Source organism: Chenopodium album, chromosome 10 (genome assembly GCF_948465745.1).
Source record: "Chenopodium album chromosome 10, dcCheAlbu1.1, whole genome shotgun sequence".
Taxonomy (NCBI): Eukaryota; Viridiplantae; Streptophyta; class Magnoliopsida; order Caryophyllales; family Amaranthaceae; genus Chenopodium; species Chenopodium album.
In genome coordinates this window covers 974,200-995,941 of record NC_137843.1, presented here as the reverse complement: position 1 = coordinate 995,941, position 21,742 = coordinate 974,200, and the positions used below count along the sequence as shown (strand labels likewise).

Sequence of the window (21,742 nt, the reverse complement as noted above, 5' to 3'; positions counted from 1 at the left end):
ATATATCGATGATGTGCTCCTTATTATCAATTGAATTTTGACATTGGGTAACGAAATCTTAATAAATTGTCTAATTTCATGCAAGTATATTATAGCCTTCAAATTTGGTTTTTAGATAATTTTTGGACCTTACTAGGTCATGTCTAAGGTTCTTTTCAGTCTCTAAATGTTTCCAAGAAGCCTATTCGGTGCCCTAAACCACCTAATTCATGCATTAACACCCACCATCCTCATTATCATATTTCAAGATGCAAACATAGTAGTAAAAAAAGAGGGTAATAATTTAAAAGGTTAATATGATATAACTACTGTGAAACAAAGGGAGTTTTAAAGATATTTCGCTATATGGAAAACTAATTTGACCATTGTTTATACACTCGACAATTTGTGTTCTTTTTAATCAATAAGTACTTGTAATACCTGTCTTTTCTATTGCATACTCCACATTTATGTACATTTTTATTCGTGTTTTCAATCATTCTGTGATACACATTCACATAACCCTATTCAATTTGACATAACTTTCACAAATTTTTTGAAAAAAATATAGTTGGAACACAAATATTACGAATATACATAAGTTAAAGACGATAGGGGTAGTTGGATGATTCTTTCTAGCTTTCTCTTCTAATAGATGAATTATCCTTTTTCTCTCACCCCTCTAGCTAAAATTGTGCAGCCTCTTACAAAGTGAGAGATATATATTCCCTTTTTATCGCGGAGTATTTTGAAAAATGGCGCTTATCAGCCAGAAGCCAAAAACCAGGTATTCCTATTCTCCCAGCATCTCTCTTCAATCTCCGTATTTAAAATTTTCGTCGATTTCTGCGAAATATAATCGGCTTCTTCTGCAATTTTATTTCGTTTTACAAATCAATTTCTTCTTTAATTAACTGTATATTCATTCGATTTTTGGTGTTTTTTTCGTAATTTTGTTGAATGCTTTGTTGAATTGTTGACGATCATCACTTAATTGAGTGATACAGGTAAACCTAATTTAATTGTGATAATACATTGTCAGATGTCAAACTTGGATTGATGATGATGATGCAAAACATCAGAAATTATGGTGTGTACAGGTATGAAATTATGACGTCTTCTTATTAATTGTTCAAATTTTGGTGTTCTCCAGATTCTATTACTTTAGGAAGAAAATTTGACATATTTGTCCATATGAAGCCGTTAGAGTATAATTTAAACCCTAACTTTTGAATTTGTTGCATAAAATGTATAATTTGGTAAACTAATGCTAAGTTTTGTCTCAAATCGTAAAAAACCGAGCATGACTCGAGTATTACTACGTAGTTGTTTGATTTAAAATGATTCTCTATTTTTAGGTCTTGGATTGTAATGGACTAAAATTTAATGGCTCATTGAATTGGAGTGGTTTTTTCTTCTTTATGGTGAATTAGTTGATAGCAGTTGAGTTTTGGATTGATAGGTTTAACACAAAGAGAATTTATGAATTAGTTGGGGATAAGGTTGCCTAGATCCTTGGGTGGAACTTTTTAGAGGTTTTGGAATAATGTTCATGTATGCTAGAAAAATTCGAACGAGCATTTTTTTTGTTAGAAATATTTCAAAAATAGAAGTTTTCTTAGTAGAAGAAGTAACCTGAAATCCACATCCATGGTCATATTGTTTGAAAATTTTGATTGGCGCCTTGGCTGGCAAACTAAGCTAGATTGGCAATGTAAATTTGTTTTGCAGTATGACCTTAGTAAATCTCTAACTAAATCAAATCTTAGGTTGTGATCACTTCCTGATTATAGTACAATGTTTCTGCATTTAATCATACATATTCTGTTTCATGGCTCATTTGGTGAAGAATTACTCTGTTGTGGTTGACAATTAGCTGCATAGATGTTGTTTTATCTTGATTGGATTTTGTCTTTATTTGACTTGCTAAGTGTATTTAATTGAAATTAGTCAATAGTAAACCCCTGTGGCCCTGTTTAGTTTATGTAGTTTATCCATCATACCAACGTACTTTACTTCCATCATACTTTTTTGCTACCTTCATACACTTGACAATTTAACATTCACAATGACATGTTTATTGATATTTGATCTTCTATATGTGCTCTGCTTGCGGTAATTATGGATAAGATAATAATTAGGTGATTTCTATGTCTAATATTGTTCCTTTTTTTTTTTTTTTAATAAATGTTATGAAAGATCATATGTCTTTCTCATCCAGGCACGCAGAAAATGACAGCTTAATATGATGTGTTGGGAGGCCAAATTTTTCTTGCTGCTAAAATCCGAGCTGACATAGGATGTTTGAAGTCTGTGATTCAGGTTCGCACTGGATGTTTAAGTTCTATGATTTACCGTGCAATTCCAAATCATACAACTTTGTCATCAAATTATTTGCAAAATCGATATGGATCCAAATTCCAGGTTAAAGGTACTTCATGTTCTCTCCTTTTTCCATAATCTTTGGCTCAAGGCATTAGCTTGAATTGTTGAGAATATTTTCAGTAATTAGTATAGTATACACAATTTATGCCTTATAGCTCTCAATCTTCTGCAGTTGTACTGATTGGTACCTGAGGTCTGGTTGTACATAGTCAGCTAAGGATTGTCATTGGATTTCCAATTCATTATCATTGATGGTAGATTCATAATATCATTTCTTTTGCGTTTCTGATGTTCTTTTAACTTCAGCTTTGAAATTGGGGAGTGGAAGTAGGTATTCACCAAGTCTTTAATATTTGTCTCAAGCTATAACTGGTGTTTAAATTTTGACATAGTGGATGTGGACTAATTTAATTCGCTTTCATGCCTAATTTCTGTTCATATTCATATCTTAATCTATAAGTAAACCGAATCTTTTGGAGTTTTATATTCCATCAGAATGGGTGTTTATATGATGATTTACAGCAAGTTATCTAGGCGAGACAACTGTTTTAGAGTTGAGCAAGTAATTAATTTTGATATTTTAAATGTATAGAATTTCTTGGAAGCAAGTCTTTGCTCTACTTTGTATTTATCAATTATCAATAACTATGTTGCTTAGAGCAAGTCAAATTTATCTCTTTGTAATTGTAACGACTTGCTTCACATTTCATAAAACTGTAAGGTTGTGAGAAAGAGGACTTCAATGAATGTACAAGTAACAGACTAACAGCCAATATAGTCCTTTCCATCAGCCTATTTAATTTCCCTTATGTAATTCTGTACAAAATATTGATGTTATGATACTTAGTTGATGGATTATACCCTTCTATTTCAAATTTAATTCTCTATATGTTTGCTCTTTTCTGCTGTTTGGTTTTGTGAAATTGAACATGTATATCATGAATCAAACATATCTGCTTTGAGGAAAACAATATATCACTGCTGCTTTCATGAAAATATAGTCCTAGCTGTCTTTTGACACTGAGATCTAATCCTTTGAAGGCAAAAATTATGTGTAAACTCAGTACCTGAGCGTAGCTGTCCTCAATGTAGGATTTGGTGAATGCAAGTGGAAAAAAATTAGAAACATACGCATAGTCATAGTTGCAGTTCAGCTCTTTATTCTGCATATTGCTTCTCTTGTTGTTGCTTTTTGATTAATTGAAAGCCAGTTTGATCTAGGTTGATTTTTATTTTTGGTCCAGGAATTGAAAATTGAAAGAGATAATCTGTGAATTAGTGTTTTCAGAACAGCCAAACAGGACCTGGGACAGAAAAAATAAACTTGTCTGACCGCTAATGGCTATCATTGGATTGAAAGGTCTTATAAAACCGAAACTTGGCTGCTTATAGACCTACAGGTAATGTCTTATCCAATATCTGTTCTTTTATAACTGTATTACCCATCACTTTGTGGTAAACCCGTTGTTTTGGTGCTTGTTGTGTCTTAGTAGTCGTTTCTGAAATTTACCTTAACAATTCAACTAAAGCTTTTTCACCAGAATTGTGATTATAGGTGAAATGTATCGTGTCTTTTAACTGTATTTTAGCATTGTACATTCTGTCCCTTGAGAATTTAAAGGAAGGGGGATAGTCTTATTGGGCTACATTGGCCTCTTCAGTAGAAAAATTCATTAATCTTGTAGTGCGGAAATCCAAGCCCATCTTATTATGGCCAGGAATCCACAAACAATGTTTTCATAATCCAGTGTCATTTTGCCCCCAAGAATTCTAGAAACTAGAAAGCATTAGCAACTCTTATGTTTAATCAATCAGGAATAAACAATTGTGGGCCCTTGGCTAGTCAATAGTCAAGTATTTTCTTTTATTTCAAGCAATTGTTATTTCTATCTACTTATATATCTACTTCTTCTATTGCGGAGTGTGGCTCAGCCCAAATTGGGCTGCCAATTTTTTGGGACAGCGCTGGGGCCATTCTGGGGGCCCGGGTGTGGGTTGGGGGGGGGGGGGGGGGGGATGACCCGACTACAATAGCCTATGTCTTTGTCTTTGACTAGGGATGGCAACGGGTCGGACTCGGAGCGGATTATGCTAAATCCGACTCCGATCCGACAAGAAGTCGGATGTTAAATCCGACATCCGACTCCGACTCCGACATCTGACTCCGAAATCCGACTCCGACTCCGACTCCGACTTCAATATCCGACCTCCGACTCCGACTCCGATCCGACCCGACTCCGAGTTTCTTTTACATTATTTAATATACTTTGAGATGTTGGGCTATTTGGGCCTTGACAACCCACACCCAATGCCACCATGACCCACACAAAAATCCACTATCTATTGGAGTCGGAGTCGGATAATCCGTCAAAGTCGGACATTTGTCGGAGTCGGATTTTTTTCTCGGATTTTTTTTAGGATCCGACTCCGACCCTCCTCCGACTCGGAGTCGGATTATTTTAACGGAGTCGAACTCGGAGTACTTTTTTCTCGGACTCGGAGCGGATTTTTTACCTCGGATCGGGGCAGAGTAGGGTCGGATTCGGACTGGATTGCCATCCCTATCTTTGACTTTATCCCGCCCAATTTATGGGACTTGGACAAACCTTTCTAGCTTGACGCCGGTCCAAATTTGTTAGGATGTAGGTTGTCCCAACAATGATTTCCTCTACTGCAACATACTATGTATTTGCATATTATATCTATACTATTTTATCAGTTTTATATTTATAACCAAAATATTTATATGTCATGTGACTTTCTCATGTATTATTAATCCTCTTTTATTGTTACATAATTTTCTTCTCTTGTAGTAATAAGCAAGACCAGTTTACAGTTTTCATATTATTTAATGTGGAAAAAAAGGGCTCTTACTCTCTTAGTAAGAATGAGGGTAGAAAGCAAAAGATAGAGCCTATTTAGAATAAGCGTGCCAAATATAAACAATCACTATATCCAAAATGTAACTTGTCATTTATCTGATGGCGCAATTCAACACCTTTATTAGAGTTAGCCTCCTAGCAGGAAGCGTGAAATTATTGAGTTCTTCAAATAATTAATAAATCATTTTTACGAGATAAAACTTGTTTTTATAATACCTGGGAGTATAAACAGTGTACTGTGTACACATTTGGCTGTTGGTGTTATAACCAGAATGATTTAACTTTATATATTTCAGAGATATTCTCATGTTAGTGAGTGTTGACATTTCCAATATTAAAAGGTGCGTGAAATTCATTGATTATCAGGAAATTGATATAAAATTGAAAAGTTTGTTAGTAGGGCCGTTATCTGAAATATTTCTGACCTCTGAGATTTTGGCAGATTTGTGTGGGTTTTTTCTGTCCTGCATATTCTCACTCTAAAATTATTGATCTTATATTAAAATGAGTTGATTCAATTTGTTAGCATGCATATATATTTTTTAATTATCATGATTATCCTGCTTTGTGTGAAAGCTTTATCCACGTAGTTTGTTTTTTCATTTATTTTAGTATGAATTTTTAATTTTATTATGTTGAAATGTGGTACCCTAAGCTTCCAGTTTATACCCTAGGAGTGTGACACCATTTAGAGAGGCCAAACTCACCCTTAGTGGCAGACTGTCAGCACTTTACCTTTAAGCCATGATTAAGGGTGGACATAGATGTGATGAACTTAAAACTTTAAAAGGTGCACAGAGTCTTGGGACAAAAGAGATGTGCACTTATATTGGCAGGCTTTTTACAGTTTAACACTGTAAGTTGCTGATTTGGTTTCTTAACTTTTTTTGCATTTTAAAGTTAAAGTGAAATGGAGGGATATGTTTTTACAAACCATTGACGGGCCAACCCCACAAGTTTGGAGTCCAAGATCCCTAACAGTAATTAGGCATGGGCTCCAATGTCATTGCATCAATTACATAAAGATAGATTATATTCTATAAAAAAAACCCATGTTTGTAGTGACTAATTTTTGTATTTTATATGTTGGATAATGAATTAATGAGTCTTACAAAGTTACAATACTTTCAAATTCTGAAATAACTCTTACGAAAGCAAAGGAATACTATTTGAAACCCACAAATGAGAGGGTAATAGACTAATAGGTGCACCCTTAAAAGTTGACAAACAAACGACTAAGGGCATATTTTGAGGTGTTGAGAATCAGAAGAATGCCTTGGGAGTTGTTTGTGGTTTTTTTTGGTTAAACTAACGCTTGGAGTGAAAAAAAAACTACTTAGAGTGAATCCTTTGAGTCGATCTTGAAGACGAGTTTTCCATTTGGAAATTGTTAGCGTAGTTATTAGAACTCTTAGAATTGAAGTTGAAATGGGCCTTGTGAATGCATCTATTAGCTTTTAAAGAAAAAAAAAAAAAAATCTTATTTCCTGTTATAGTTATACAAAAACTATTAGAGACATTGAGAAAACATTGGGTAGGATTCCTCTGAGGGTGAGAAAGGGAGTGTGGGGTTCGGATGGAATCATAGGGTGGGGGTGGAAATGAAAATTGGTGCTTAGAAATTTGCTTCTTTATTGCCAATTCTTTGTTTGAGGTGTGATAGTAATTATAAGTTGAGAATGTTTAACAAAATTGTGGCCCTTACTAATGCTTTACCTCAACTTAGTGATTTAGGAAAGATAAAGTTAATACCTATTTATTTCCAATTAATCCCCAATTTTTTTTTTTTTTTTTTTCCAAACTCAAATAAACTTGACAATAGTGCTTTTGGGATATAAACTTTAATTCCCTTCTCTCTATTCCCTCAATGAGAAACACCTCAATAGTGTTTTGTGACTTTGGGATTTTGGACTATGATTGGTCAAATTAAGGGAAGGAATCCTGAGTATTATTTTTGCTTTCCTTTAAGTGATTCATTTGGTCAGTCTTACCTGGCAAGGACAATGGAATCCTTGTTGTTTTTGCACATCCACTTTTCTTTTTGATCATTCTTATTGCTTAGATGTTAATTTATTTATTTTTTAATATTTATTCTTGAGCTACTTTTTGATGCTTCACGGTTAACAAAGCGAGTAACTTTCCTTGAGTCTCGGCTTTTACAATTAAATTTGTACATAGCTCATCTTCTGGAAACAAAGAGAAATGTGATCATGCTCTTGATCAACTTGGATGATGTAGTTTTGAAATTAGTCAAAACAATGGGAGATTTACCAAAACCATCTCTAAGTTTATGATAGTAAAACCATCTTTTAAGGTTAACAGCTTAACACCTTAGCACCTTGTAACCTTTTATGATGCAAATTGCATTTCATGTAATTAACCTTTTAGTATATTAATATTTGTCGTGGAAAAATCATCACTTAAATTAATTGTTATTCAATTTTAAGGGAATCACATCACAACTGCAGTTTTTTTTTTTTTTTTTTTTTTTTTTTGGGTGTAATTTTACTTCTCAATCTTCTTAGATTGATATCAATAAGGCACTCACCCAGTTCTGATCAATATACTATCTACTGAATCTGTTGTTAACTAAACATATATTGTAGTTTCATGATCGTGCTAAATGGTGGGCTGCAGCTGTAGCTTTGTGTTTGAAGGATGTACTTTTATTTATATCTTTCATATTTAATTCCCATCTTCATTTATATACTTTCTTTCTCTTGTTTTTATATGAATCTAAACTATCATGGATTTTTAGGTAACCTTTTTAGTGCTATTTTTTGCATTGTTTTTGCCCCCCGTGCACTATAGCTTTTAAGATGATGAATCTGTTATAAGTAACCATGAGGTTGGTTTGGGCACAGATAATGGAAGCAGTGGCTTCATCTAGGAGCAAACACTAATGGTAGTATAAGAGGAAGGGAAGGGTCTTTCATTCTATGGATCTCAAGTGAGACAACTCCTATTCAAGGCTTTAATCAAGGGTAATATTTTAGCACTTGCATATTCATACTTGATTTATGTTAGTACTATGTATTTTCCCAGTACTTCTGCAATTTCATTACTATTAATATACTTTGGGTAATATAAATTTCAGGGACATTGTTTTAAGTTCTAGCAATATATAGGGTATTATGAAAATATTTTGACTAGTTTGGGGTTTTGTAATAGATTAGATGTAGTCCAACATTGAATCATTGAGATGAGGTTATCATGACTCGTTTTAATATTTGAAATTAGGTCTTATTCTCAAGGCTTTTATAAAGGATAAGAGAGGATGAAAAATTTTCACTTTCAATCTTTTGTTCTCTTCAACATAATCATGTTATTTTAGGGACCATCAAATCCGCATCAAAGATATATGCCTGAAACTACCTAGTAAAAATGCTACCCAGAGTGGGCTAGGCATCCACTGTCAAAGAACTTTTTTTTTTTTCCTTCCTTGTCATCAACAGTGAATTCTGCACTTGTTTACTTTTCTGGTAACATGTTTATGTTTGTATAAATACTACAACTAGTTCATGAAAATCGGCTGCTTATAGGAAGACTACTAATTCATCTAATTAATCATGGAACTAAGAAAAAGGCAATACGTTCTCTCTGTTTCCTTTTGACTACAGTTTGATGATTAAACATTTTTCTTTTGGAAGAAAGTCTAACTAGCTGATGCAAATAATTGTGTGCTACTGTACTGCCTAGTAGATGGATCCAAAATGTTAGAATGTCAATGGAGTGAAAATGAGTGAATTTGATCCAAATATATTAATTATTTTTATTAGTAGAGCCTACCTAGACATGACAGGTTGCTTGAAGAATTGGCCTTGTTGTTCGAGCTGTACTTTTCGACATAATTGAAAATTTCAACCTTTGTTTTCAAAATATGTCAACTGTGCATGTATATTACTACTATACTAGATTTTATTTGGCTATTCACAGAATGACAAACAAATTAAAGAAGAAAAAAATTGATGTTAAAGTCAAAAAAATAGTTATCAAACTGATCTAATTTGCAACTACGGCTTCCTGGTAGTGTGAGTATCTCTATCAAATCCGTACAATTGTGGACTCTGAGAATTAAAATATGAGTTATAAAACCTTAGTTGGACTTGTATGTCCATCAAAATTGTCTGAAAGATGTAATTATTACTTTGCTTGAAATATATCCGTATTCTTGGGGTATTAATTAGTTAAATTTACGAGTAAAATGATGATCGCTTTACAAATTTGGGAACTTGAAATTGAGTATTGTCAATTACTCCGACAGAGTACATTATTATCTTTTGTAACTCTCTAGACTCTTTATTTTTTTAATTTTTATTCATGTCTTTGAAAAACTTTTCAATCAATGCACATGCACATTAAATAAGACAAAAGGATTCTAATTTGTGATTGAAGTGTATGACATGAAGTTGTCATTTGTTAAAGAATTTATTTAGATTGTTAGGTGGGTTTACTGATATTGCAAACGTGATCTATGTCTCTTAATATGATTTGCTGGCTTAAAATCCTTGAGCTTTCCTTATATTACTCCCTGAAATTGGGCACTTATCTGAAATATATCATCAAATACTGATGACCTAAAAAGGTTTTTAGGTTTTTGGTGTGGGGGTGATGTGGTATAGGTGTGCCCCGTGTGGGGCTGCCAGATGTAAGAAGTTACAGTCTACCTTAGTTCCTTTGTATGTACGTCTATGAATTGTGAAGTTTTCACTTTGCAAAATGAATAAATGATGCTCTTTAGAGTCTCATAAATTCGTTGTGCACATGAAAGTTGTTCCGTATTAGTTAACTTAGTTATACATATAGGGAGTTAATCCTCTCATCATTAATTAGTTTTTGGCACGTGTAAGAACACGATGCATTTTTTGGACCACAAAAGGGGTACTCTAGTCCATTCATTGTCCCGGAATTATACGGAGTAGATTTGTAGTTTAGCATCAGCTAATGATAAGGCAGACCTTTGAATTAAACTACTAGTCTACCACCAAGTATTATTCATGACATTTCCTTTTTGTTTTTTAGACAGAAGACCTTGAAGTTCTAGCCATATACACTGTATCATCGATTGTGTCATGAAACCCCTATTTCTTCTGATAAAAACGAATAGAAACTCTAAGGAATGCATACTTTTCAAACTATGCTGGTTTCGGTCACCGCCTATAATATAGACTTAAAGAGTCATTAGGTGTGTCATCAGTGATTATGAACTGTTAGATAAAGCAGCAAGTTTTTGCAAACAAAGCAACGGGACATATGTAAGTGTTTGAACAGTTTGGTGTGCATTTGTTATCTTATTCGGTCTTAGACGTATCTTGGTGAAAGGGTGAATAGTTCGAATTGATAGTGATATAATCAAATAATGGATGCCATAGTTGTAGTATTCATCTTCTAGTATCCCGAGGACGAAAGCCATTACTATTACTTTAGTTGACTGAGCACACTACCTTTTAGATTATATTTCATCAAGGCAACTACGAGTAAAAGAGAGACCAGGTCAATCTTTTTTAGCTTTTGTGCTTTCATTTGTCGTTTATCTTTTTTGACTTGCGCAACATGTCGATTTTTTTACAGTATACATTTTTGTAATTTCTTCACTGTGTAACGTACACTCATTCAAGTTTCAGGCATTGATATTTTATTAGTTACAATTGGCTCTTTTGCTTGATTTGTACTCCCTCATTATTATGTGAATTGCAAGAAGATAGTGAAAAGGGAGTACATGACAAATTCAACCCTAAAAAAAAAGGTCGGTTATGAAAATTCATCAAGGAAGCCTTTTTTTTTTTTTTTTTTTTTTTTTGTAATAAGAACACATGAGATGTATGTGCATTCCTTTCATTTGTTATTCCTATAAAAAGTGGATCCACCTTTCAGACGTGGAAAAATACAACCTATACCGAAATTGAATTGGTAATAGTCTAGCCTATGCATGGATTGAATGTCTACAAGTTTTAAATATATCTCTCGTATTACTCCGTATTATTTTAGTATAGAAAGTAGGCCTGTTAAAAAGAGGCAAAAAAAAAAAAAAAAAAAAAAAAAAAAAAAAAAACCTAAGAACACAATAGTTGTAACCAGGAAAGAGCAATAAAAGAAAGGGTAATAAATTATTGTTGTTAGTGAAAAAAACAAGGGATTGATGTTTCTCTATTGGGCAGTTCTGGGATTTACTTTTTAATAGTTGTAACTTGTCCAGCGTGATTGGCATGCAGCCTTTTGTCATTAGATTTCTGTAATATGCTTTGTCCTTCTCTGATGTAATTTTCTTACTTTGCTACTAGTCAGATGAGAAAATAATAGGTTTGGAGTTGAATCTTAAATGTGAAATAAGAGAGCATTTGCGCATGTGAATATGAGATGATTAGCCCTCTTCCCTTGGAGAAAGGTGTTACAGAAAATGGGTATTGAAGCTTGATGAGTAATGTGGAATATTTTGTAAGGAGCTGAATTCTGTGATCTTGAAATGCTGCTACAATTACAATTCAAGGTACAGCATGCTATGGATCACAGTCAGTTATATTCTGGGGAGTGGATTTGTTTATTAGTTACAGCGACACGTAGACCAGTTATATATTTGATTTGTGCAGATTAATAGCACAACAACAAAAGAAATAAAACCTGAAAAAGATGTTCAGAAAATACATTGCTTTCTTATTATGTTAGAGGGTCTAAAAGATGCATCTCGTTCGAGGCTAGATTTTGTATTGGAGCCTGACTTACTTTTTTGTTACTGTAAGATGTTTTCCTATAGCATAATCACCTTTGTTGTTTGTTTGATTGGGGTAATAAATTTGTGACAATGATGATATAATGAGTACTCACTCCGATCCATAGCAGATCAAGCTTTGGGACAATGTTAACTCAGTTGTGGGACAAAAGAGAGTATAATTTGCTACTACAGCACACAGCAGTCACCTTTATGACCTGTTTAATTGGGGTAATAATTTAGTGAGAATGATGATAAAGTAGTATTCACTCTGTAGTAGTAGATCGAGCTTTGGGACAAAGGGAGTATAATTTTTCTAGGGATCACTGAGTTCACAAAAGGCAGGAGGATGTGTGGATCCTGGTATCTTGGCCTGGTCTAGACTGGGTATTTCCTGAATTAGACTTCCACAAGGCTGATATTATTCCCAGATCCTTGGCTTGAGTAACAAGCAAGAGCCAAAATAGCAAAAATCACCTACACCATAATACTGACAGAAAAGTAAGATCAATTACAAGCTTGCTGTCTGCTTCATTCTATAACCCTTAAGGTACTGCGAAATATAAGAAAACAAAAGGATAATATTTTGATTAAGAATTCTGTCTGATATATTTTACTAAATTTAGTTTTATTTTGGGAATCTAATTGATGATAATTATAATTTAGACATATAGTATCAAGTCTCATCACTTTACCCTTCATATGATATTAACAATGTGGCATTATTCCTGTACTAGTAGATTTGTTTATACATAATCTCTGATTATCCAATGATGCATGCTTAATTACCTGTGATCGATCATAAAATATAATATGTTCAATAAGTTTGTGTAAAATGATTGCAGGCTGATTGATACAAAATATTACGTGGAATAGCCTTGGTTGCTGGCAGAAGTACAGACAGGAAGATAACTATAAGAGAATGCAGCCATTTTTTGATGCCCAAATTGCAAAGTTTGAGCAAGGTGCGTCCAAAATAAAGTACCTTTCCGACTATTATACTGCTTTTTTTCTTGCAGAACTGGAAAATACTGTTGCAAATTCATTTACCATGTTTTTTTATGTGTAGTTGTCAAGATAATATCTTATACTGTACGTTCTTCCATGAGACATCTTCAGAAAAGCTTCTGGTTTCAAGGTGGATAAACCAGCTGTACTGTACTCAATAATCCTAACTTTCATGGCATAACTTAAGCTAGCTCTGATCAAAATTTTAAATGCTGTTGATTGGGAAAATAGATGAATCACAGACATATGCATTTTTCATACAAAAATCACATGATATATCAATGAAATTTACTGTGAACCTTATCCAGAATTCCGCTGGTACAAATAATTTACATCATATTATGCTACTCTTATTATTGCTATCCTAATAAGAACCTGGGACTCAATAGAGCCTACAGCATCCCATTCTGATAAGCGTCGAAACTGGATGCAGGTGTGTTGACTAGGGAGCTCATGTCTTCCCAGCTGCTGCTGCCTGCGGAATTGCTTGTGGTGCTACTGTTGTTGCCTACCTCAACACCAGAAAAGCTCTCGTTTCCATCAAACCTTAACTGATTACTTAAGTATGCTTCAAATTCTGGAGGAAAACTCTCCTGTCCTTGATGCATATTCATGCTCACACCATTCGCATCATATTCCATGTTTAGCCATTGGGTAAAATTCACATTCGTTGTGGAATTTATGGCTACTGCTGAAGATGCTTGAGCATTAGACGAGTCTAGAACATAAAGCTGGTCTTGAGTGGGATATTGGTAACTGCCACCGTTGTTTATGAGTTGAGAATCGTCATAAAACTGTCCCCCGATCTTGGTCAGTAGTCTGGTGAGCTGATCTTGATTTCCGAGATGATGAGCTGCAAGACTTGGGTGCATCATGGGCATGGATGTTTGTTGCTCAACCCAGTAAGGTACTTGATTCAAGGTTTGATTAACCATAAAAGTCTCGCTCTCTCTCTTAATCTCCTGCTCAATGATACGGCAAGCTGTTTGTTCCTTCCTTTGCTTAGCCATCAGCTTCTTCTTCAGCCTTGTGTTCCAGTAATTCTTGATATCATTGTCGGTCCTTCCAGGTAATTGTGCAGCAATGATAGACCATCTGTAATACATAATTAAAATCAACACATTAGAATCATATTTCCATCTAACAAAACTGTTTATTTATTTATTTATTTTTAAAATCCATCAGAAATAGTTTCATTTCATGGTTTAAGAACGACTAGTGGGATTATGGCTACACCTAGACCTCCATAATTGCATCTCCATGACTCCAAATCCAAATTAAACTGTCTAGTTACTGGAGAGAATCCCGATCCACTTAGACCTTTCTTATAGAATGATTCATACTAGTGTTAACATTTCCTTTTTGTTTTTTTAACATATTTATCTCATTTATTACTGTTTACGAAGTTTTTTTTTTTTCGATATAGATATGGGCTTGATCGGTTACCTGCTTCCAATACTGAGGTACAAGCTGCAGATGATATTTTCTTCATCTTCAGTGAACCCTCCATGCTTGATATTAGGTCGGAGATAATTCAACCATCGAAGGCGGCAGCTTTTTCCACATCTCTTAAGGCCTAAACCAACAACTCAGGTTAGTTATACTGAAATAAACTTTACTATCTTGTCAAAAAAAAAAAAAAAAAAAAAAAAAAGAACTTTACTACTGAGACAAAAAAAATCTATATAAGATCATGAAGATGTATACATATTTTGCTTACCAATTTTCTGCGGCAGCGCAATCCAGTTACCTCCTGTGCCCTTTTGCTCAATATAAGCCTTGAGAGTTGCATCTTCTTCAGGTGACCAAGGACCTTTCTTTACGTTGGCTTTATCACAGCAAGGTGCTCTTCCCATGTTATTGTTTTTAAATTTTGTTTGTTTTTCTCTCTTGGTGTAGAAGTTTGTGCAAAGTTTTAGCTCTTATATTGGCTGTAGATTGTGAATTATGATGAATTGTGTCGTCTAAAAATGTGTATGAGAGTATATATAATGGTTAGTGAGGAAAGACAATAATAGCTGGAGAAAGAGAGATATGGAACAAGTCATTGGATTTCAAAAAGGAAGATTAGAAAAAAGGATCTAACTTTATGAATAAAATAATGGATAATTTTGAAATGTTTAGAAAGTAGAACAGAGTTTTCCTCATTGTCTTTCCTAGTCTAGAATCTAATATATCATAATTTTTTGCTTTTTTAATTCTTCCTTTCTTTATACTATCTTTCTTCCACATTATGGGTACTGATTAATTAATAATGTTACATAATAATACAATTAGGAGGTGGCCTATATACTAGAAACAATGTGAAATCAGAAAAGACAAATAGACTTAAGATATGCTCATGAATTATTCTACCTTTGTTCCTTTAAAATAATAAAATGTTTTTCAAGAGAAATTTATCTCCTCTAAAGTCAAATGAAGTTCTGCTTTGTACTATTCTTGTGGTTTTTTAAAAATTATGCATGGTATGTAGGTGTGTAAAATAAGGAGTCTACTCTCTACTTCAAAATATCATTTGTCGACACTTTTGCGGTAAAAATTTGATTGTTGTTGGAGTAATTTTTATCAGGAGTAGATTGTGAGAATAAGAAAATATATTACATGTGTCCTATTATTGAAAATGCTTTCACAACAAAATTATTTTTCAATTTTTTTGATGTTTTAAAGGACGTGTAAAATATGCTTAAATGATTTCTTTGTTAATAGTGACAAGGCAACATTGCGTGCGGAGTATATCTAAAGTATCCATCTTAATGGTCGTAGGAAGAGTCAAACTAGAGGTGATTAACGTATTTTTTCAATCAAGTTGGTATCGTTTATATTTGGGTGATAAATCAAAATGTTCGGTCAAGTTGGGTTTAGTATTAAGTGATTGCATCGTTCGTACTTGTAGAGGAAAGATCGACCGAATAAACTAATGATGTATACCATAAAAAAGACAAGTAATGAATTAATGCTATTGTACGGTTGAAATTTTCTTAATGTGATTAACTACAAACTTTATGCAACAGATCATAATCATCATATATATGCGACTATGCGAGGTTGAGTTCAAGTTGATCTAGTTTTGTGATTTAAAGTACGTAAATTGACTTTGGTCCGTAAATTCTGAACTCTTGCTTGTTCTTCATAGGCTGGGCGGCAATATTTTCTTGTCAGACTTTGATTTTTTGTTTTTTCTCCCCCCGCACAGAATTTTGGGCAAGGTTTCATGTTTATATTTCCTTTATAGGTTCTATGACTTTAATCAGAAAAATAGGACACCAAGTTATATTATATGGTTTGGTGTTTTAAGTAAACTCCTTGAAGCTTTGACCTAATGACCTTTGCATAAGTTGATAAATTTCATTTTCTTCCCCAACCCTTTTTTTTTCCCCCAAATATCGTATCTTTTTTTAGGTGAATGAACAAACCCTATCCTTGATTTCTAAACGTTGCATGCCATTCAAGGCTACAATTTCCTGTAAAGATCAAGTACAATGCACATCATTTCGTAGAATCATGCTCTAAAGCTAATACATTTTCATGATTGGAACTATCATTATTACTTTCTTTTTGTGAGCAATCAAATTGTCTTTTCATTAGGGTAGGTCCCATTGCAATCCTCATTGTCAAGTGTCAACCCCTTTTATTTCTATATCATCTAACCTAACATTAGAAAGAGAAAGAGAGTGAGATAGATTCACAAGTCACAATTGTTAATTCTTCTTTTTCTTCATTTAATTGTACTCTCGTGGTAAATTCTATGATACTTCGATCTTCAAATTTAAGTCAAAATGTCCTTTGAGAAATATCATCTCATTTGTTAATAATAACTATCTACGTGTTAGATAGCTTATATGTGTAATGGTGTCTCTATGTAATGACTCGATATAAAAGGCACAAAGTAAGATACTAAGTACTAACCAATTTTATTAGTGTGTGTGTGTGGAGGGGGGGGGGGGGGGGGGGGGGAGGGATATTGTTTAGAGATTCACTACTGTCGATTCTTCATTGTAATGCACTCTTGTGGTAAAGAATTAGGAAAGGGTGACTTCTAGTCAAAGTCGGGAATATATTACACGTTTTTTTTTTTTTTTTTTTTTTTTTTTAAGTAAAGAGTTAAAGACATTTCACTACTTGCTAATCATCTTATATCTTGTAAAATTGTTTGTAATAGTCGTACAATATAATAATCTTACTCAAGAATGACTCGGGATAAAAGGCACAAACTCATAGGATACTAACTAATTGTATCACTGTAAGGAAGAAATTATATTGTTTAGAGCTTTCACTTCCTGGTGGGTGACCAAATGGCTAACGATATGAAAGTTACTGCTTCTGTGAGCAACATATTGACTGATTGTAAAGGTGTATGAACATAAAATCTTTTTAAAATATATACATTGACAACTTGTTAGCAGAATTTTCGGTATGATTATTGGACCACACAGGTTATTAAAGCTAAAAGGACATAAGTAAACACATAACCTTCTCCCTTGTTATTTGCTAATTTTAAGTCAAAAAGAATGAATTACCCTTAACTAATCATCTCTGATTAAATATTTGCCTATCAACCGGGAGAGAACGCAATAGATTATACGTAATAGATTTTAACGAAAAGTTATCTTTGATACGTTGAATATGTCGTCTTTGCTACGTAAAAACTGGATTAACCAGTAAAACCTTCTCGAAAGTAGTTAATCTACTCGTATTTCTTGTTTTCTTACTTGAGTAGCAAGAAGGTAATTAGTCTAATTATTCTTTTAATAATCATAGTTGGGGAGACGGGGAATACAAGTTGAATAATTATTAATGCTTTGAGCTCCTATCAGACCTTAGCTAGATAGCATTAAATCTGCTCAAATACGGAGTAATATGTTTTCTACTGACTTATGTCTCTCGATCATGGCTTCGGTGGAAGAGAAAAAAAGAAAGGTAGTCTGAATTAATCTTGCATTTTCTTTTGACTCAAAACGATGTCTCAAGTGTTCATACATACTATGTAAGAATTTTTTAATGAAAGGGGTAACTTTAATTTAAGCGTAATGAATAGTGTAACACTGAATTAATGAAGCCAGCTAGTACTCTTATTGACGAGGCCAAGAGTAGTAATTATAAAATGGACTATTTTCCTTATGATTTTGAAGTTTTTAAGATTTCAATTCAAACCTATTGACAAATCTCAGTTATCACCGCCCCAAGGAAAAATTAAGTTACCTATAGCTGCAAAATTATCTTCTGAATTTGTTGAAATAAAACCAAGTGGTATGTCTAAATTAAGATATTTTTTGAACGTTTATTCAACATGTTTGATTGTTCTGAACTTCTGTACCACTGTACTTTGAATCTCCTTTAGGGATAAAGTTCTAAACTAATTAAGTTTAATACTTCATGAGAAATTTAAACGATTGCTTTTAACCTTTCTAATGGTTACTTGTTCAAGATACCAAATTTGACTATATGCTGCTCTTCAAATCTTTGCTTATTACAGTATTCCGTATGATTATCAAAGCTGATATTTATATACTTCCTTTGTTATCTTTTTATTGCACTATGAGTGATTTTATGTTTATCAATGCATTACCTTGCCTATTAATATCTTTTATTACACTTTTGTTAAAATTATAAAATTTTGATATTTAAAATGTAGATTTCAAGACGAATCTAAGTAGATTGAACATGACTATGTTTTTACTTATGGATAAATCACAAATAATGATCAAAGAATATTATGTGAATAATGTAAAAGTATTTATGGTACAATATAAAAAACAGAAGAAGTATTAGAATTGAAACATAATACTCAATATTACTGATTAAATTGTTTCTCGAAGTATTAACTAAAACATACTTTGTACGTCGTATTATAATTAATCAAAATATCTAATTATTTATTCATACAAGTATATGGATTCACTGTATATTATCTTACTTATTGAAACTAGTAGCCGTTGATCTTATTGGATATGAGTATATTATAATATTATAAACTTTTTTTTTTTTTTTTTTTTTTTTTTGAAAGAGTATAATATTATAAACTTGAAATAAATCGATTTAGACGTTTTTCTTATTCATGATAATGACACAAACCACTAAGGAAAATAAAAAAACAAGGGATTACCCTTGAGGAAACCCACTATCACTTTCCAGTTACATCACAAAATTTGACCTATTCAGGATCTGTTTTTCTTGTTTCCAAAGGTGGGCTCCTCGCTCCTATTCCTTCCAATTTCGTTACCTTCACTCACCTACTCACTCTCCTCATTTCTGAATCAGCTGCTCCCCTTAAAAATGACACCCTTCACAATTTAAAGGAAAAATATTAAAGTGGTATTAACTAATTAAAGTTTCCTTCATTCTTCAACCTTTCTGGGTTGTCTCAGTATTTTACAACTTGTCACCTTGTTGTCTTGTTCAAATTGGCATTTTCATGTCATTTTATCTTTGTCTTTGTCAAATGGCTAATTATATTTGATCTTATAAATACTGAGTAATTAACTTCTTATTGACACCATGATCATTTTCATGTTTTAAGAGTAACATGCATCCTTCTCTGTGCACATGATGTTGAACCTTGTTATTATAATTGTTATAAATTTCGTATCGTGCAATTCTAATTTAGATCTTCTATTAGTCAGGCTCATTTTACACAATTGTAATGATATATACTTAGAGCATGTTTGAACCAAGATCGTTACTAAGTATATGGTTAGAGATCGAGTTTAAATAATTATTAACTTTACTTGGGGGTAATAGTGTAAACCTTGTTGTTACTTCTCTACAACCTATGGTATTACCATTACACTCCTCAAACACATGAATTTAAGTGATTCCTTTTTAAGGTTAAACCAAATAATTGAAAAGATGATAGTTTATTGATTCATTTCGTTGTTTTCATTCCATTTTGTTCTTTTATAGTATACCTTTGATGCATGGAAACATCCATTAAAGTCTCATATTCCATTTCAAAAAGTTACACAGTTATAAGTTCTTTCAAAAAAAAAAAAAAAAAAAAAAGTTGTAGGTGATGTAGGAAAAATAAGGATAAATCTTTTACTTTGAACAAATTAAATAGCAGGATTTCTTCCACCATAGATCTTTAAAGCCTTCAAATGTCAAAAATAAATCTTTATCTTTAAAAAAAAAAAAAAATCCATGACTAAACATAAATGAACTTCAATAACATTATATTCATGTATCCCGTTCCCGTTTCGTTCATTTTCAACATAAATCAGCTCAAAAGTTCTTAAAGGTAAAATGACTAGTGCATTTGACTGCACTTGTACCTTCAGTACCAAAATTCAATCCCACAAGAATACAAGATATATATATTTATTGAATTTGTACCAAAGTTACTCATCATAATCATGTGAAGAAGTATCTTTGAGTTCATACATGCAAGTTTGTGTGATTGGAATATATATTTATGTCATTCCCATGCTTTTTGACCATGTCTGTTAAAATATAACATAACAAATTTCCCCTCAAAGTGCTGTACTGTATGTCAGTTATATAAAGCCTGGAGTTAGAATTATTATTTTTCAGGTATGAATACATGCATCAAATATTGCAACTTTAAAAGAGCCTGACTTTTCTGCTCTCAAACTACAAGTGGCTTGGTCAAAATGGCCATTTTTGCCTGCTTTATTTAGTTGTACTTTGCTGAACTTTCATCTTCTTCTGCAAAATGTTAATTATTCTGTAAACAGTAAAATAGAAGTTTCTTTGATTGATTAATTATATTATGATTATCTATCTAGGGTTAAAAGTTTTCAAACAAGTGCATATAATTTTTCAACGCAGTAAGCTGGAAAGCAGGATGAAGAAATAGTCATCTTGGTTGGTCACCTCATCGGGGTATTTGTATGATTGATATATCACCTTAATTTGATATCATCGTGACATTTGTAAACATTTAATGGCCTCTTTTTTTTTTGCTTCATACTGGGGGTATGTATGTGTACTAGAAAGGAAGTTGAAATATGGACAGGTAGTAAAAAATATACGGATTTAAGATCATACAAAACTTTCAATACGAAATGCAATTCTATGTGTTGTACATGTACATATATTGATATATGGTACGAATATATAAATAATCGAGGCGATTAATTCATTTATTATTGTCTTGTAGGTTATTTATTTATTATCGGATATGGTACGGATTTAAGATCATACAAAACTTTCAATACGAAATGCAATTCTATGTGTTGTACATGTACATATATTGATATATGGTACGAATATATAAATAATTGAGGCGATTAATTCATTTATTATTGTCTTGTAGGTTATTTATTTATTATCGGTACGAATATTGGCGTGTTCGGTCGGCAAAATATGGCTGTGAAGGTACTTGTTAGCTGTGTAGGTAACTTTTAGCTGTCAACAAGTTGTAGCTGTGAAAATAGATAGTTGACTAACTATTACGTATAAAAATCAATGTTTTACATTTAAAATTATAGATTAAATTTTCAACAGTTACCTCAAAAGATACCTCAACTTTCAAAAGCTAATACTTCTAACTTTTTCTAAAAGCTACCTCCACCATTAAAAGCTATCTTAACCACTACTTTGTCAAACACTCGCATTTTTTGTTAAGTAGAGGTTTGACCAAGTCAAACCACTAAAAGCTACTTAAAAGCTAGTCAAATGTTAGCGCCGAACACGCCCTAAAGAGTTCGTGCTTTTCACTTGTATAGCACAACTTTATTGAGTTTTTTTTTGCCCACAAATGTTTTTCATGTGCATTTTTGGATTGAGTGATGATAGTTAGTCCCTTGTGATCAAATTATGATTT

The 21,742-nt window shown here is 32.8% G+C and overlaps 1 protein-coding gene and 2 long non-coding RNA genes across 12 annotated transcripts; 2 read left to right on the top strand and 1 right to left on the bottom strand.

The window, feature by feature from the left end:
• Positions 1-628: 628 nt before the first annotated feature.
• Positions 629-13,528, top strand: LOC145563024 (uncharacterized). Of its 7 annotated transcripts, none has more exons than XR_014094487.1 (8): positions 629-766; positions 1,022-1,079; positions 2,302-2,410; positions 2,537-3,764; positions 8,111-8,230; positions 12,798-12,917; positions 13,022-13,090; positions 13,394-13,521. It is a non-coding gene; the product is annotated as an uncharacterized LOC145563024 (long non-coding RNA). The 7 variants fall into 7 exon arrangements; XR_014094482.1 differs by having other exon boundaries at positions 2,520-3,764; XR_014094485.1 differs by having other exon boundaries at positions 2,201-2,410.
• Positions 13,189-14,816, bottom strand: LOC145563023 (transcription factor RAX1-like). Its single transcript, XM_081623431.1, has 3 exons — positions 14,681-14,816; positions 14,407-14,536; positions 13,189-14,055 (listed from the first exon to the last, which is right to left on the bottom strand). The coding sequence occupies exons 1-3, from the start codon at positions 14,814-14,816 to the stop codon at positions 13,353-13,355; spliced, it is 969 nt and encodes a 322-aa protein (XP_081479557.1). The 3' UTR covers positions 13,189-13,352.
• On the top strand, positions 13,809-21,044 carry LOC145563025 (uncharacterized). 4 transcript variants are annotated; one of them, XR_014094491.1, is made up of 4 exons: positions 13,809-14,029; positions 14,387-14,553; positions 14,697-14,803; positions 20,746-21,044. It is a non-coding gene; the product is annotated as an uncharacterized LOC145563025 (long non-coding RNA). The 4 variants fall into 4 exon arrangements; XR_014094489.1 differs by having other exon boundaries at positions 20,703-21,044; XR_014094490.1 differs by lacking the exon at positions 20,746-21,044 and having other exon boundaries at positions 14,707-15,141.
• Positions 21,045-21,742: the final 698 nt, after the last annotated feature.